General features: G+C 28.3%; 2 protein-coding genes across 2 annotated transcripts; both read left to right on the top strand.

The window, feature by feature from the left end:
- Positions 1-477: 477 nt before the first annotated feature.
- LOC124944108 (E3 ubiquitin-protein ligase RNF14-like) lies at positions 478-4493 on the top strand. The gene is made up of 9 exons (XM_047484575.1): positions 478-670; positions 876-917; positions 1167-1283; positions 1465-2008; positions 2097-2171; positions 2287-2776; positions 2970-3358; positions 3837-4244; positions 4354-4493. Exons 4-9 carry the CDS (start codon positions 1472-1474, stop codon positions 4480-4482), a joined length of 2028 nt encoding a protein of 675 aa, XP_047340531.1. The 5' UTR covers positions 478-670; positions 876-917; positions 1167-1283; positions 1465-1471; the 3' UTR covers positions 4483-4493.
- A 9517-nt stretch (positions 4494-14010) lies between these two features.
- LOC124942233 (E3 ubiquitin-protein ligase RNF14-like) lies at positions 14011-16637 on the top strand. Its single transcript, XM_047482695.1, has 6 exons — positions 14011-14525; positions 14614-14688; positions 14805-15294; positions 15487-15875; positions 15984-16376; positions 16496-16637. Exons 1-6 carry the CDS (start codon positions 14163-14165, stop codon positions 16631-16633), a joined length of 1848 nt encoding a protein of 615 aa, XP_047338651.1. The 5' UTR covers positions 14011-14162; the 3' UTR covers positions 16634-16637.
- The last annotated feature ends 2772 nt before the right edge of the window (positions 16638-19409 follow it).

Raw genomic sequence — 19409 nt, 5'->3', positions numbered from 1 at the left:
CCCTAAACTATAAACGCTAAAATCCTGAACCATTCTTTCATTTTAGCATTCATGCAAGGTAAACGACGGAAAAACGAGAAAAACTCACCTTAAATGATGCGGCGTTGCCTCGGAGAAAAACTCACCCTAAACTTGAAATGATCGATCGACTTCCTTCGTTTGTTGGTTTGCTCGGCTTGAATAGTCATCAAAGAGAAGAAGAAGAGAGAATACGAGGGAGAGAGGGGTTTGGGGGTTTTGAAAAATGAAAAGAGGAGAGAGAGGAAAAACGAAAAGAGAAGGAAAGGAAGAAAGGTTATGTTTTTATTTGGGGGCAAAATAAATTATTTCCATGAACAAAATATTACATTTGCAAAAAATTATATGTCTTGGGCTAAATTTAGAAATAACCCTATTATCATATTATCAAATTTCCGTTTAATATTTGCTTATTACAAAAAGAAGATTTCCAGTCCAATTTCTTAGGCGCCTTCTTCCCAATAATCAGCCGATCTCTCCTTAGACTCCTTCCGTACTACTTTTCTTCTCCGGCGAACTACTTTTCTTCTCCGGCGAACTACTTTCTCCGGCGAGAAACTCTACAACTGGAAGTTTTGGAGAAGAAACCAGCAAGATCTACAACCGGAGACCAATCTATTCTCCATCCTTCCCGACAGTTGATAGATATAAGGTAATTTCAGGGTCTTAATATCTTCTTAGTTCTAATTACTGCAAAAATTGGATTTCGGAACGATGTCCTGTGTTGTTTGATTCAATTTTGCAAGTTATCATGAGAATTACGATTGTACAATGTTTGATAGGCTTTGAAGAAACCGAAATTGAGCTTCTGTTTAGTAATTGAGTTCTTAAATTACAGCTCTGTTCATCTATTGCAGGCGGAAAAAGCAAGATTAAACAATATACTTCTTCGATTCACGGTATTAATATTTTGTTGGTTCTAAATACTGCATAAACTGGATTTGAGATTGTTTGCTTACTTTTACGCTGTTAATTCTTAATGTTTCAAGTCAATTGTGTATTACGATGTCCTGTGTTGTTTGATTCAATTTCGCAAGTTATGATGAGAATTACGATTGCACAATGTTTGAAAGGCTTTGAAGAAACTGAAATTGAGCTTCTGTTTAGTAATTGAGTTCTTAAATTACAGCTTTGTTCATCCATTGCAGGCAGAAAAAGCAAGATTAAACAATCTACTTCTTCGATTCTCTCTCTCTGAATCTTCAACAGGAAGTTTTGGAGAAGAGAGATTAAACAAAATCCAGCAAGATCTACAACCTGAGAAGGTAATATTCACGGTCTTAATACTGCATAAATTGGATTTGAGACTGTTTGCTTACTTTTACGCTGTTAGTTCTTGATGTTTCAAGTCAATTGTGTATTATGATGCCTGTGTTGTTTGATTTAATTTCGCAAGATGTTTCGAACTTGAGCTTCTGCTTTAGTAATTGAGTTCTTAAATTACAGCTGAACAATGAGAAGGGGAGGAAGAAAGCAAGATTTTCATTGTCATCGTAGTAGCTCATCTCATGAAGAACAGAGATGGGTTAAAAAACCCTTAGAAACAACACAGGTGGAAAACTCCAATTCGTCATCAAGATCTCATGCTTCTTCAAGCTCATCTGCTTTCGATTCCATATCGCAATCCATGAGCTCACCTTCTAAACACCCTCGTGGGAATACTCATAGGTATGGCAGAGGTGGTTTCTCGAAAGGGGTAGGTGATCGCGAACTACTAGTGGAAGAAGAAGGGGAGAGTTCTAATATCAATTCACATGGAGATACAAGTGAATTGAATTCTTCAAGTATTGAAAGAAAGGATGATACCGAGAAAGAGGGGGTTCCCTCATCAGATGAGGGATTTAATGGAGTGAGGGCTGAAGGATCGAATTCGGCTAGTAATGTTGTTGATATAGCAGACAGATTGAGAACGTTGCAGCTTGAAGATGAAGAAGAACGAGAGATGCAAGAAGAATTGTTGGGTGTAAATGATCAATTACAGGAGGATGAAGTAAGTTTGTACTTCATGTATTCTATTTTAAATCCATAACTCATTACACACTTTTATTTATTATAGTTGTTCTTGATGCTTTCTTCAGCTACTAGCCATGGAATCCATTTATGATGACAATTTCTCCATCTTTGAAAGCGCGAATGGCCTCAAGTCTTTCCAGGTTAGGATGTTTTTTATTCAGAACACATTGTAGCAGTTGATTCTGATTAGTTTAGAACTACTACTATATAAAGCAGTTTGATCAATTACCTGAATTTCAATACCCATATCTGCAGATTCGTGTTCATGTTGAAGCACCTGAAAAAATTACATTCACAACAAATTCTGGGAATAATAACGATATGTCTTACACGTTCAAAGTTGAATACATTCCACCGATTATACTAACATGCTTATTGCCAAAGTCATACCCAAGCAATCACCCTCCATATTTCATAATTTCTGTTCAATGGTTGAACTCGAATAAAATTTCAGAACTTTGTTCAATGCTGGATTCAATATGGAAAGAACAAGCAGGACAAGAAATTGTATACCAGTGGGTTGACTGGCTGCAAAACTCCGCTCTTTCCCACCTTTGTTTGAATTCAGAGTTAACTCTTGGTCCTTATAACAGCGGATATGTTGGAGGAGATAAACGCGCTGTTTCAGGTTCTATTTCCCCTGAAAGGGATATACCTGCATTGAAGAGATACAACGATGATCGAGTTCTTCATATCTTCAATAGAAATTTGCACGATTGCTATATATGTTTCAGTCAACTTGCAGGTAGTTTTCTTTTGTTTTATTCTAATGATTTGACAAATTGTTGGTTTAGGGATGAAGATTAATGGTAGTTTGCTGTTGGATTTTGGTATTGAATAAATGCTTGGAGGGTAGTTTTACTTCGATTTTGTCTAATGATTTGACAAATTGTCGGTATTTGGATGAAGATTTATGTTTTTTTGTTTTTGTTTTTTAGGTTCGGAGTTTGTCAGGTTGCCATGTCAACATTTCTTCTGTTTGAAATGCTTGAAAACTTATGCTAGTATGCATGTAAAGGAAGGAACATTAAGCAATCTTATATGCCCCGATACAAAATGTAAAGACACTATTCAACCTGGACTGCTGAAACAACTTCTTGACGACGGGGAATTCGAACGATGGGAATCGCTCTTGCTATATAAAACACTCCAAGCCATGTCTGATGTAATGGAGTGTCCGAGATGCGAAACACCTTGCATACTGGATGAGGTTCGAAATGATGCCCAATGCTCGAAGTGTTTCTATAGTTTCTGCACGCTTTGTCGGGACAAGCGTCACGTTGCTGTCGAATGTATGTCTGCAGAAATGAAACTCCGCATCTTACAGGTATGCTTAAAATGAATTTGGAGATGGGATTGAATGAGAAATCGTCGATAAATTTATTTGAAAACACTCTCTATTGTAAGTATCTGATCCGGATATTGATTTAGATAACTGTGTAACTTAACTAAACATATATTCATCAAATTGCTGTTTCCAACAGAACCGGATTAGGGTTTGGACGAGAAAATGTCGATAAATTTCCCTGAATTTATTTTTTCACATATCTCGTCCGGATGTTTATTTAGACGAGATAAGGTTCTGAACCATAACTTAATTATACGTGTATTCCTTGACGTTTTCTCATTCCAACTCATTGCCAATTTTCCTCGAAAACACTTTTTTTGTGAGGAATTTCATCTTGATGTTGATTTAGATGATACAATGTTATTTAGTTATACATATTATCATAAAGTTTTCTCGTCCAAACTAAAACAGAGCCTAATGATCATGATTTCATACAAATGATTTTGTTTTTCCATAGGAGAGACAAGTTTCGGGTGTTTTGAAGGACCAACAAAAGCGTCGAGAACAAGACATGATCAATGAACTCCTTAGCGTGAAGGAAATCCTTCGCGACGCTAAACAGTGTCCGGTTTGTCAATTGGCCATCTCAAGAACAGAAGGCTGCAACAAAATGGTGTGCTCTAATTGCGGGAGCTATTTTTGCTATCGCTGCAACAAGAAAATCGATGGTTACGATCACTTTGGAGATGGTTCATGCGAACTTTTTCCGCAAGAGATGATTGATGATTGGGAGGGACAAATGAATATCCGTCAAATAAATTTCCGTCAAATAAATAACCGTGGTAGAATGGCTAATGGCCCGACACTAGCTCAAGCTCCCACACTTAACCATCTATGCCCTATTTGTGGTCAACGAAATGTAAAGGTGAGTGAATCCTTTTGTAACATCGAGCTTAAATTCGAATATTAATTTAAATTAGATAATGTTAAAAGAAATATAAACATATGATTTAAATGATTTTTGTTTTTTTCAGGTTGGAAATAACAATCATATTTTGTGTTGGGCTTGTCAGAATCATTATTGTTATTTGTGCAAAAGTATTGTTAAGAGATGTTCAGAGCATTTTGGTCCTAAGAGTTGCAAACAGCACACAGAAGAATAAGTTCACTCCTTTATGGTGGAATTTAGTTTTTTTTTTTTATATATTTATTTTAAATTTCATAAAGTGGATATTTATTCAGATCTAAATCTGTTGGAGAAACTGTCTATTAAAATTTAAATTTGTGAGTTATTTTTTCAAATGAAATCTGATATTGAATTGTTCTATAAATATAAAGCATTGAGTATATGCTACATTGTGTTATTCCATGTAATATTTCGTGCTTTCATTTATGAATCATGATAGTATTATGTTAGTTCTCTTAAAAAAATATATATATGATACATTGTAAAAAAAATAAATTGTTATGACCTAATAAAAGTTTATGATATTTATTTAAACTTAGTATGTTTTCAATAAAAATATGAGTTTTTTTAGATAAATTCAATAATTGGTTTGCGTAGTGCTGTATCACTAATAACATTATCCGAGTTAAATTTAACGCAATAATGTTTTTTTTATTCATTTCTTCATTAACTTTTACATGAGTCAACACTTTGTTTTAAATACTTCTCCATCACCTATATTAGTATATTTCAGGAAAATAAACATAATAATTAAATAAAAAGTTAGTTTTTATCAAAATCATACCACTTCTTACCTTATTAATCTTAGACTTTATGTAACCTTAATACCTCTAGCATTTATGAATTAAACATATAAATTAAAGGTAATAGATATCGAAAATATCTTTAAGGCTTCTATGATAAAGAAACGAATTTTGAGGCTGAAGTTGAAATAGGAAACTAGAATAAAATCAAAAGAGTATTCAATAGATCTATAGAAACCTGAATCATAAATGTGGAGCATTGGTTTGAAAGTTAAAGCAATTTATAAAAAATAAATTTTAGAATCAGAAAATACTTTCAGTTCACAAAAACTTTTTATTTTCTTTTGAGACAACCCAACAACAAAAATGAGTTTACATTTCAGTTTATAATTAATTACAATTCAATTTATAAACAATTCAGTTTATAAGATTATAGTTTATTTAAAAAAAATCGTTACAATTCACTTTATATAACATTTCAGTTTAGTTCATATAAGACATGACAGTTTAAAAATCATCAACAAAACAAAATATATGTTTGAAACTGTTGGGTATTGGTTGGCCCAATATTGTGGTCCAATCTCTAGTAACTCTCTTTGTGGGAGACAGATGTCAAATTCCTTCCTTTGTGTGAGATAGTGGTGCAACGAAATCGATAAACAAGAGGAATGAGCCAAACTCCAATCGCATTCACACCCAACAGAAACAATTAAGATGGAAAATCAAAACAAAAGAAAGTTAACCAATATCATAGGTTAATAAACCAATAGTATGCATGTAGTTCTCTAACACCAATACAACAACATAAGTGGATATTTTAGTCTAAAACCTATTAGTTTTATTTTTACTATATACTTAACTATAAAAATAGTTTTTTTTTACGTTTGATCAAGAGACAAAATATACTTGTTTAGCATTCTTCTTAATAAGATTGGTAAGTAACATTTTGTTCTATGCATTTTTGCCACAACCTGAATATAAAATAATTGGTCCAAACTCAAACAATTTACAAGACAAGGATAATAAAATCATGTATTATGTAAAAAACAGGAAAATAATGTCATAATAATGGAGGATCTGAATGTGGAAAAAAAACTAGTCTTCCATCTCAATCTATCTGATTTGGTAGACGAAGTTATTCTTATTGGCAATGTCTCCATATAAGAAGAGTTATCCTTGATTGATTCGGCCAAGAAAATCAACGATGAGATGAAGAAAATCAGAACGATAGGATAGTCAGTGGTGAAGGGGAAGGTAAAGAAGAAGAAGAGTTGAGATAGAAAGAAGGCAAAAAAGGGAAGGAGATAAAGGGGCTAGGGTTTGGTAGGAAGAGGAAGAGGAAGAGGAAGAGGAAGAGGAAGAGGAAGATGTGCTATTTTTGTAAAAAAAATTGATTTTTTTTAATTTCCATAGTGGCAAATGGAGGAGTCGTTCAATATATCATTACTCTAATTTTAACTAGCATTTAGCCCGTGCATTTGCACGAGTAATAATATAAAAACCGTGAAAAAAAATTGCGGATAATATTTTTAATTTTATTTTTAACCGTTTTAAGTTTATGGGTGGGTCAACCCACAATCCGACCCAATTATCCATTTACTCAACATCATTATATATTAGTTAGTTAAAAAGTTGAACTTATATTAATATTAAAACGTCCCGCGTTTATCAAATTTGGTGTTGAATTTAAAATATAAAGTCTTAGTAGTCTAGTTGATTAAAGATTTGTACTTGTTTTGTTAGGTTGCAAATCGAAACATACCTCTAACATTTTTGATTTTATTTTTAACCGTTTTAAATTTAAAAGCGGGTCAACCCACAATCCGACCCAAGTATCCAAATTAACCACAACTTTCGACCCGGCAATCCGGACACTTTAAAAATTAAGCATCATTATATATATAGATTAGTTAGTTAAAAAGTTGAACTTATATTAATATTAAAACGGCCCGCGTTTATCAAATTTGGTGTTGAATTTAAAGTATAAAGTCTTTGTAGCCTAGTTGTTAAAGAGTTGTACTTGTTTTGTTACGTTGCAAGTTCGAAACATACCTCTACATTTTTAATTTTATTTTTAACCGTTTTAAATTTAAAAACGAGTCAACTCACAATCCGACCCAAGTATCCAAATTAACCACAGCTCTCGACCCGACAATCCGGACATTTTAAAAATTAAGCATCATTATATATATATAGAGAGATTAGTTAGTTAAAAAGTTGAACTTATATTAATGTTAAAATGTCCTGCGTTTATCAAATTTGGTGTTGAATTTAAAATATAAAGTCTTTGTAGCCTAGTTGGTTAAAGAGTTATACTCGTTTTGTTAGATTGCAAGTTCGAAACATACCTCTAGCATTTTTAATTTTATTTTTAACCGTTTTAAATTTAAAGGCGGGTCAACCCACAATCCAACCAAGTATCCAAATTAACCACAGCTCTCGACCCGACAATTCGGACACTTTAAAAATTAAGCATCATTATATATATATATAGATTAGTTAAATTAACTTACTTTTATTTTTTATAATGTTTAAAATGATTTTTTATTTGTTATATTAAATTATTTAAATAAGTTACTTTTGTATAAAATAATTTTTATTTAAAAATTTAACTATTTTTCTAAATAATCTACTTCAAACCAGGCTTGTGAATTTTACTAAACTATGAAGATCTCCGTGCGATGCATATAGATAAAAATATATTGTTACAACGTCCCGCGTTTATCAAATTTGGTGTTGAATTTAAAATATAAAGTGTTATTAGCCTAGTTGGTTAAAGAGTTATACTTGTTTTTGTTAGGTTGCGAGTTTAAAACATACCTATAGAATTTTAATTTTATTTTCAACCGTTTTAAATTTATGGGCGGGTCAACCCAGAATCCGACCTAAATATCAATTTACTCTCAGATATATATTCAAATTAAGCACAGTTCTCGACCCGGCAATCCAGACACTTTCAAAATTAAGCATCATATAATATCAACCCGCCTTAATAGTTTTGATTTATACTCCCCGTTAAGCTTTCTTATTCGATACCAAATATTTGGTTGATTCATATTTTGTAATATTCAATATTATATATTTATAAATTAATATTCATATCTTTTTATCCATTAAAATTTAAATGACTTGAACATATATTTAATGTAAAGAGAATAAATTTCAAAATAATTAGATAAATTAAGTAAAAGACAGTAATAAAATAATAATTTTAAATAAGTATTCCAATTAATCAAAATGAATTAATTTAGTAAATGAACTAATACAATTGAGTCTATCAATTGGTACGTGATACAAGTTATATAGTGTATAAGTTGTATAGAGATATAAATTGTAAGAAGATATAAATAATATAGGGTAATATAAATTGTATAGGTTATTAATGTTTGGTATGAATTACAAGAAATGATATAAATGATATATAGTTTATAGTTTTGTGTTTGGTATATAGTATAAGAATGTAGTATAAGTTGTATAAATATTAATATAAAATTTTAATTATTATTATTATTTTATATTTATTTATATTATAAATAATATTATTTATTATTATAAATTATTTTACTATTATTTAATAATTAATATAAATTTAATTAACATATAAAAAATTAATTATAATATAACTATAAATTATGTTTATTTAATTTAAATATTATTAATAATTGTAATAAAATAAAATTATTATTTATAAATAATATAAGTAAATATATAAATTAATAATTAATAAAATTATCATTATAAAAATAAATAAATGTTTTTTAATTAAAATATTAAACTATTTAAAAATATATATATTAAAAATAATTAAATATAATAATAATATTAAAACTAAATAAAATATATTTAATATATTATATAATAATAAGTTATATATATAATATTAATCAAAATTATAATGATAAATTAAAAATTAAGTGATATAAGAAAAGTATGGTATAAAGGGACTAGTTACAATTTTATACCAAATAGAGGTATAAATTATACATTGGTATAATTTATACCAATGTTAAAATCTTAACAAAATACCATATTAAAACATTATTGGTATAGTTTATACTATACCAATAGTGTTATACCCCTTAATACCTACAACCAAACGGATCCCTAATATATATTAATATGGAATTATTTATAATCTATATTTCGTTTAAACGTGATAACGGCCGTAGAACGGGCTCGATAACATTAGAGTTAGTATCCAACTTTTGTTGCCGTTAGGTTAAAAGGTTAGAAGAGGAGATATCTATATTCCAATTAATAATATATTTAATATTTTTTTAAACAATATTTACTTGGACGCCAATGAAAAGGATAATTTCTATAAAAAAAAAATAGACAATCAATTAATACTTATAAAATATAAATTAAAGAAACATTAATACTAAAAAAAATGATATATCTATATAAAAAAATATAAGAATTTGATTAAGCAAAAGCAAAACAGATTAAACATGACAAGGTAAACATATCAAATGAATTGATGAGTAATTATATATAAAAAAAAGTTCATTAGTAGCTTAAAATTGTCAAATATAGTCAAATTTTGGTATTATTATGTCAACTATTTTTTTTTTTATTTCTTACATATTTTATATTAATTTTTTTTTACTTATCAATAAAGTTTGAAAGAATTTATCATAAAAAGGCAACATCAATACAGCTTATAAGGGATTTGGGTGGACTGAATTCCATCATGAAAATAAATTTTATATTTATGAAAAAAAATTAATATAATTCATAATTTGTTTATGTAATTATTAAAAAATGATAAAATTTACATTTATACTTACTTTCTATCCAAAAAAACTTCTAAAACATTTATAAAAAAATTTCCAAGTCCACCCCCAACTCATAAATCCTTCCCTAAAACTAATACCATAATTTCAACCAAATTCATCAATTATTGAAGTTTGGAAAGAGAATTATTTTATAACAAACAAAGTTTCTTAAGTTGTTTTTCTATCATCACGTTTCTACTCAATTATTTTATAAATACTGTTTAAAAAATAACACCAATAAAATAATAATTTGAAATAAGTATTCCAATTAATCAAAATTAATTAATTTAATAAATAAACTAATCAAATTTAGTATATCAATACTACTAATATGTAATAAGAGGTAATATGGAATTATTTCTAATCTGTATAGTCCGATTAAATAATATGTTTAACTGTTTTTTTTAACTGTTTAGTTAATATTTTTGTCTTTGTCCTTATTTTCTTAAGCAATATTTACTTGAACGGCAAACAAAGGACAATTTATTATTAGAAAAGAAAAAATCAATTAATGCTTGTAAAATATAAATTTAATAAAACACTAAAATTATAAAAAAAAAATGACACATCAATTTAATTGTCCAGTTATTATATATATATATATATATATATATATATAAATAAATAAAGTTTCAATAGTAACTCAAAATTGTCAAATCTGGTCAAACTTTTGGTACTATAACTTTTATGTCAACTATTTTTTTTTTTGAATTTTCTTATGTATTATAATTAAATATTTTATTCTTTTGTATATATATTAACATTTTATATTGAATTAAGAGAAAAGTTTAAAGAATTTGTTATCAATCATCTTTAACAATAAATATATTTGGGCAACATTAATAGAAGCAATCCCTAATTTCAACCAAATTTATTACAGTTTTGAAAGAATTATTTTATAACAAACAAAGTAATTCTTAAGTTATCTTTTAATCATCACGTTTCTATTTAATAGTAAAAAAAGAAAAGAAAAAAAAAATAATTAAATTACTAAAGTGATCTCTGGCCTCCATGACAAAGTTGATTAGTCTTTTAATTAAAAATGATTAACACATGAATTAGTCTATTGAGTTAACCTGGGAGATTCTCATGCGCGATGCACATAGATAAAAATCTAAATAAAATAAATTTAATAAAAAATTAATAATAATATGTATTCAATGTTTAAATTTTTTAATAAATTATAAATAATATATTAAAATAAAAATAAAACGCTCTCATTTCACATTTTATTCACTTTGATAAACAACTTATCTTCTCACATATCTCATCAAATATTTTTTTTCTGAATGAACCTCTTATCTCGTGACTTTACACTTTCATTTTGGTCAATGAAATATTTGATTCATATTTTTTAATATTTAACATCGTGACATTGTGACCTCACACTTTGGTCAATCAAATATTTGATTCATATTTTTTAATCACTTTCAATTGATACCGACCTATTATCCCTCGGTAAATCACACTTGGTTAAAGGGTTGTACTCATTTTGTTAGCTTGTAAGTTCGAAACATACATATAACATTTTTAATTTTATTTTTTATCATTTTAAGTTTATGGGCGGGTCAACTCACAATCCGACCTAAGTATCCATTTATTCTCACATATATATCCAAATTAACCACAGCTCTCGACCCGACAATCCGGACACTTTGAAAATTAAACATCATTATATATATATATATATATATATATATATATATATATATATTAGTTAGTTAAGAAGTTGAATTTATATTGTTAAAATGTCCCACGTTCATATAATTTGGTGTTATTAGTCTAATTGGTTAAATGATTGTACTTATTTTGTTATGTTGCAAGTTTGAAACATACCTATGGTATTTTTAATTTTATTTTTAATCGTTTTAAATTTATGTGCGGGTCAACCCATAATCTGACCAAAGTATCCATTTACTTTCACATATATATCCAAATTAACCACAACTCTCGACCCGACAATCCGAACAATTTAAAAATTAAGCATCATTATATATATAAATATCTTTTATTTTTATTAATTTTAGTATTCATTTTTGTCAAAAGTTAATAAAAAAAAGGAAATTTATTTGTTAAGAAATTTATCAACTAAAATGGACATACTACAAATTTGGTAAAAGAATATTACACCATCTACAAATTTGGTAAAAGAATACTTTTTCCATACATTTATTTTATTTTTCATTCACACTAATTAAAGTTTTGTTTAAACTTATCAAAAAATTTATATTAAATGTCAACAAAATTATTATGATTTTTAATTCATAATAAATATGATTGTAATGTGATGAATTAGTAATTATGATAATATATATTTTTTAAAATTTGAATTAAATTGTTATTGTCTATGTATTGAAAGTAAATGTCATTTTGAGGACGATGAAATTTTTTCAATGTTTTTGGTATACGGAAAATATTGATTTTTTCAATATAAAAAAAATGAGTAAGGTATGATATTAAAACTGAAATTATTGATACGGAAAAATATGAGATTTTCAAAATCTTAATATATCCGGTATATATATATATATATGACGTTAATTGTTTTTGGAGAATGATTGAGAGAGAATTTTGGAGAGGGAATTTAAGAAGAAATGATATGACTTTATTTTTTTTTTTTTTTTGATATTAACAGTATATTATCGGATAACAGGATAGCAGGTATAACGAGATTTTGGTAAAATAAAATCACGTAAAAAGTTAATTTTATGAATTACCTAAATTATTGATAGCTATCCGTTCATCTTATTTTTCAAAATTATAAATTATAAAAAAGTAATAATTAGGGGTGAGTCGGTATACCTTAATGTTTTATTCATAATTTATACCTTATCGAAAATTTTGGTATGCAAAAAATGTATACATTTACATTAACTTGATTTTGGTATACCTTGATTTTGATATACCTTAATTTCGGTATACAAAAAATTTATACTTTTATCTTACCTTAATTTCGATATATACTTTAATTTTAATACGGTATCGGTATTATATCTTTGATATCTAAAAAATATATTAACTTAAAAAAACAATCTCATCTGTATAATTATATCTGCATATATGGACTAATATTTCAGTAATTAATATTTTAATATAATTATATTTGAATATTATTCAAAAAAAAATATATTTCTATAATTAAATTAATATCAAATTTATTTAATTATTTCTTTATATATATATATATATATATATATTATATATATTTTAACTTATAAATATTATTTCGGTATATCTCGCCAATATTTTAAAAATCTCGTATCTTTACCGTAGCCAATATTTTAAAAATCTCGTATCTTTACCGTAATCGATATCATATTTTACATTTTTTCGGTATACCTTAAAAATCGATATTTTCGATATATTTCGATACGATATTTTCCATATAATTTTTTCCACCCCTATTAATAATAATGATTTTTCTTATTAAAAATAAATTAAGCATAATATATTATTGTATAGTTTAATATTTGCTTAAATTAAGCATAATATATTATTGTAATTAATATTATTTCCTATTACAAAAGAAAGATTTCCAGTCCAATTTCTTTGGCGCCTTCTTCCCAATAATCAGCCGATCTCTCCTTACACTCCTTCCGCACTACTTTTCTTCTCCGGCGAACTACTTTTCTTCTCCGGCGAGTAACTCTACTTCTTCGATTCTCTCTCTCTGAAACACTGCAACAGGAAGTTTTGGAGAAGAAACCAGCAAGATCTACAACCGGAAACCAATCTATTCTCCTTCCTTCCCCACAGTTGATAGATATAAGGTAATTTCACGGTTTTAATATCTTCTTAGTTCTAAATACTGAAAAAATTGGATTTCGGAACGATTTCCTGTGTTGTTTGATTCAATTTCGAAGGTTATCATGAGAATTACGATTGTACAATGTTTGATAGGCTTTGAAGAAACAGACATTGAGCTTCTGTTTAGTAATTGAGTTCTTAAATTACAGCTCTGTTCATCTATTGCAGGCGGAAAAAGCAAGATTAAACAATATACTTCTTCGATTCACGGTATATTTTGTTAGTTCTAAATACTGCATAAATTGGATTTGAGATTGTTTGGTTACTTTTACGCTGTTAGTTTTTGATGTTTCAAGTCAATTGTGTATTACGATGCCCTGTGTTGTTTGATTCAATTTTCGCAAGATGTTTCGAACTTAAGCTTCTGGCTTTAGTAATTGAGTTCTTAAATTACAGCTAAACAATGAGAAGTGGAGGAAAAAAGCAAGATTTTCATTGTCATCCTAACTCATCTCATGAAGAACAACACAGTTTGAAAACCCTTAGAAACAACACAGGTGAAAAACTCCAATTCGTCATCATCTGCATTTGATTCCATATCGCAATCCATGAGCTCACCTTCTAAACACCCTCGTGGGAATACTCATCGGTATGGCAGAGGTGGTTTATCGAAAGGGGTAGGTAATCGCGAACTATTAGTGGAAGAAGAAGGGGAGAGTTCTAATATCAATTCACATGGAGATACAAGTGAATTGAATTCTTCAAGTATTGAAAGAAAGGATGATACTGAGAAAGAGGGGGTTCCCTCATCAGATGAAGGCTTTAATGGAGGGAGGGATGAAGGATCGAATTCGGCTAGTAATGTTGTTGATATTGCAGACAGATTGAGAACATTGCAGCTTGAAGATGTAGAAGAACGAGAGTTGCAAGAAGAATTGTTGGGTATAAATGATCAATTACAGGAGGATGAAGTAAGTTTGTACTTCATGGATTCTATTTTAAATCCGTAACTCATTACACAAGTTTATTTATTATAATTTTTCTTGATGCTTTCTTCAGCTACTAGCCATGGAATCCATTTATGATGACAATTTCTCCATCTTTGAAAGCGCGAGTGGTCTCAAGTCTTTCCAGGTTAGGATGATCTTTATTCAGAACACATTGTAGCAGTTGATTCTGATTAGTTTAGAACTACTACTATATAAAGCAGTTTGATCAATTACCTGAATTTTCAATACCCATATCTACAGATTCGTGTTCATGTTGAAGCGCCTGAAAAAATTACATTCACAACAAATTCTGGGAATAATAACGATATGTCTTACACGTTCAAAGTTGAATACATTCCACCGATTATACTAACATGCTTATTGCCAAAGTCATATCCAAGCAATCACCCTCCATATTTCATAATTTCTGTTCAATGGTTGAACTCGAATAAAATTTCAGAACTTTGTTCAATGCTGGATTCAATATGGAAAGAACAAGCAGGACAAGAAATTGTATATCAGTGGGTTGACTGGCTGCAAAACTCCACTCTTTCCCACCTTTGTTTGGATTCAGAGTTAACTCTTGGTCCTTATAATGGCGGATATGTTGAAGGAGATAAACGCGCTGTTTCAGGTTCTATTTCCCCTGAAAGGGATATACCCGCATTGAAGAGATACAACGATGATCGAGTTCTTCATATCTTCAATAGAAACTTGCATGATTGCTATATTTGTTTCAGTCAACTTGCAGGTAGTTTTCTTTTGTTTTATTCTAATGATTTGACAAATTGTTGGTTTAGGGATGAAGATTAATGGTAGTTTGTTGTTGGATTTTGGTATTGAATAAATGCTTGGAGGGTAGTTTTACTTCGATTTTGTCTAATGATTTGACAAATTATCGGTTTTTGGATGAATATTTATGTTTTTTTGTTTTGTTTTTTAGGTTCGGAGTTTGTCAGGTTGCCATGTCAACATTTCTTCTGTTTGAAATGCTTGAAAACTTATGCTAGTATGCATGTAAAGGAAGGAACATTAAACAATCTTATATGCCCCGATACAAAATGTAAAGACGCTATTCAACCTGGACTGCTGAAACAACTTCTTGATGACGGGGAATTCGAACGATGGGAATCGCTCTTGCTATATAAAACACTCCAAGCTATGTCTGATGTAATGGAGTGTCCGAGATGCGAAACACCTTGCATACTGGATGAGGTTCGAAACGATGCCCAATGTTCGAAGTGTTTCTTTAGTTTCTGCACGCTTTGTCGGGACAAGCGTCACGTTACTGGCCAATGTATGTCTGCAGAAATGGAACTCCGCATATTACAGGTATGCTTAAATGAATTTGGAGATTGGTTTGAATGAGAAATTGTCGATAAATTTATTTGAAAACACTATCTGATCCTGATAAATTTAAATGATTTTGTTTTTCCATAGGAGAGACAAGATTCATGTGTTTTGAATGACAAACAAAAGCGTCGAGAACGAGACAGGATCAATCAACTCCTTAGCGTGAAGGAAATCCTTCGCCACGCTAAACAGTGTCCGGTTTGTCAAATGGCCATCTCAAGAACAGGAGGCTGCAACAAAATGGTGTGCTCTAATTGCGGGAGCTATTTTTGCTATCGCTGCAACAAGAAAATCAATGGTTACGATCACTTTCGATATGGTTCATGCGAACTTTCTCCGCAAAGGATGATTGATGATTGGGAGGGACAAATGAATATCCGTCAAATAAATAACCTTGTTAGAATTGCTCATGGCCCGACACTAGCTCAAGCTCCCACTCGTAACCATGTATGCCCTATTTGTGGTCAACGAAATGTAAAGGTGAGTGAAATCTTTCGAGCTTGAATACAAGCAGATAACTTATTTCGAATATTGATTTAGATTAGATAATGTTAAAGAAATATTAACATATGATTTAAGCTAATGATTTTTTTTTTCAGGATGGAAATAACAATCATATTTTGTGTTGGGCTTGCCAGAATCATTATTGTTTCTTGTGCAAAAGTATTGTTAAGAAATGTTCAGAGCATTTTGGTCCTAAGAGTTGCAAACAACACACTGAAGAATTCCCAAACTAACACTTTGTTTACTTAAACTTAGTTTAAATAGTAAAACAGGTTAGTTTGAAAATGAATGAATAAAGTAGGTTAGTTTGAAAATGAATAAAGTAAGCTATTTTTGAAAGTTGAACGAGTTTAGTTTAGGAACTGGTCCAACGTTCATCCCTCTATAGTGGAATTTTGTTTTTTATTTTTTTAAATTTCATAAAGTGCATATTTGTTCAGATCAAAATCTGTTAGGAGAAACTCTCTATCAAAATTTTACTTTTTGAGTTATTTTTTCAAATGAAACTGTTATTTTACTGATATTTGAATTGTAGTTGAGTTTATGTTACATTGTTGTACTCCATGTCTAATATTTATAATCCCTAAATGAACAAACTTGATCGCAAATTGATTCACTAAAAATATTATTAGTTAGTCTTAACGAGTCTAGATCGAGTTCACAACAAAAATAAAAACTTTTAAATTGTAAACAAGTTTTTTTATGATATCTAAATGAGCGAGTTCGAGTAATTCATAAGTCCAACTAAATGTAGAAATTGAAATTATTACTTTGCATGACTTGTTTAGCTCAAATAACAAAAAGTGGTTACTAATATACTAAATATCAATATTATTTTACTTTAAAAAAATTATATACTCTCTAATTTGGTGTTATTAGTCTAGTTGGTTAAAGAGTTGTACTTATTTTGTTAGATTGCAAGTTCAAAACATACCTATAACATTTTTAATTTTATTTTTAACCGTTTTAAGTTTATGAGCGGGTCAACCCACAATCCGACCTAAGTATCCATTTACTCTTACATATATATATATATATCCAAATTAACCATAACTCTCGACCCGACAATCCGAACACTTTAAAATTTAAGCATCATTATATATGTATATTTTATTTTTATTAATTTTAGTATTCTTTTTTGTCAAAAGTTAATAAAAGAAGGAAATTGTTTTGTTAAGAAATTTATCATCTAAAAGGGGCATACTACAAATTTGGTAAAAGAATACTATACAATTTACAAATTAAAAGAATACTTTTTTCATATATTTATTTTATTTTATTTTTCATTTACACTAATTAAAGTTTTATCTAAACTTATCAAAAATTTCATATTAAATGTCAACAAAATTATTATTATTTTTAATTCATAATAAATATGGGAATAATGTCAATTTACCATCGAACTATAACGGAATATTCATGGATATCACTGAACTAATTTTTGTTCGTTCATACCACTGTAGTTGAGTTTAATGTTCATCTATGTCACCGCTGAACAAAAACATCCAAATCCATTAAGTTTTCCGTTAAATGATGACACATATGATTGACATGTCATTTTTTAAAAATAATATATATATATATATTATAATTTTATTTTATTTTTATTCATTATTTTAAATAATGAAACTTAATTTACATTTTCAAAGGTATTAATCAAATAAATTATATATTTTAAGAAGCATTAACAATAATTTACTTTATTTTAATTAATATATTTTCAACATTTATTTTTATTAACATTTCTAAATAATAACGCTAATAAAAATAAATGTTAAAAATATATTAATTTAAAAAGAAAAGAATTATTGTTAGTGTCTCTGTCTATATTAAATGTAAACAAAATTATTATGATTTTTATTTCATAATAAATATGATTGTAATGTGATGAATTAGTAATTATGATAATTAATATATATTTTTTAAAATCTGAATTAAATTGTTATTGTCTATGTATTGAAACACATTTTAGTAGAGTAAATGTCATTTTGATGAAAAAATATTAGTATACAAAAAAATTAGTAAGGTATGGTATTGAAATTGAAATGATCTATACAGTAAAATATGAAAATTTTGATATATCAGTGTATATTAAATACCAAAATAATATTTATAAATTATATATATATATATAATAATAATAATAATAATTATAAATAATAAATACTAACGATTGAAATAATAAATAATATTTTTTTTATTTCAGAAATTTGATTTATTTTATTCTATAAACATATTTGGGACTTAACTTTTAACTTATTTATTATGTCATTTTAACATTAAATTTTTTTATTTTACTTTTAAACATATTTGATGTTAATTCGATTATATAAATATAAATTTTAAAAATTAAATCAAATTATAATTATAACGTAAAATTATTTAATATATGTATTTTATAATATTTTATTTTACGAGATATGAAACTAATTTAATTTCACTACAATTGTTTTTTTATTTTTTATTTTAGAATAGACCTAATGTAAGTTTAATATATTATAGGTTTATCCATAATATCTTATTTTATTTATTTAGTTTTTAATCTTTTTTAGTCTCTAAAAATGTTATAATCTCATTTTTGCAATTACACACTAGAAGTGAGAGAAAAGTTTTGAAGATTTTCGGCGAGAATTTTCTAACGATGGAATTTTGAATTTTCCCCCCAAATACGTGCACATTCTCATATTCAATCAAGAATCACGTCAAAATCAAGATCTTCAGCACGTTTGGCACAATCGGCACAATCTGCACGGTCGACACGTTCGACACAGTTGTCCGGTCGCGTGATTCAGTTGATTTGGTAGTCGGTTATGGGAAACGTGGTCGGAGTAAAGATCGTCGGCACGTTTGGAACGATCGGCACGATAGGTACATTTGGAACATTCGACACATCGGAAAAAACTAGGGTTTGAATAAGGTTATTTCAAAATTGTTGTTCTAACTTTAATTCCCTATTCTAAAGTCTTATTGGAATATGGGTAAAAGGAAAAACAATAAGGCAAAAGAAGT

Source organism: Impatiens glandulifera, chromosome 6 (assembly GCF_907164915.1).
Source record: "Impatiens glandulifera chromosome 6, dImpGla2.1, whole genome shotgun sequence".
Classification (NCBI taxonomy): Eukaryota; Viridiplantae; Streptophyta; class Magnoliopsida; order Ericales; family Balsaminaceae; genus Impatiens; species Impatiens glandulifera.
This window is presented reverse-complemented; position numbering and strand designations above follow the sequence as displayed.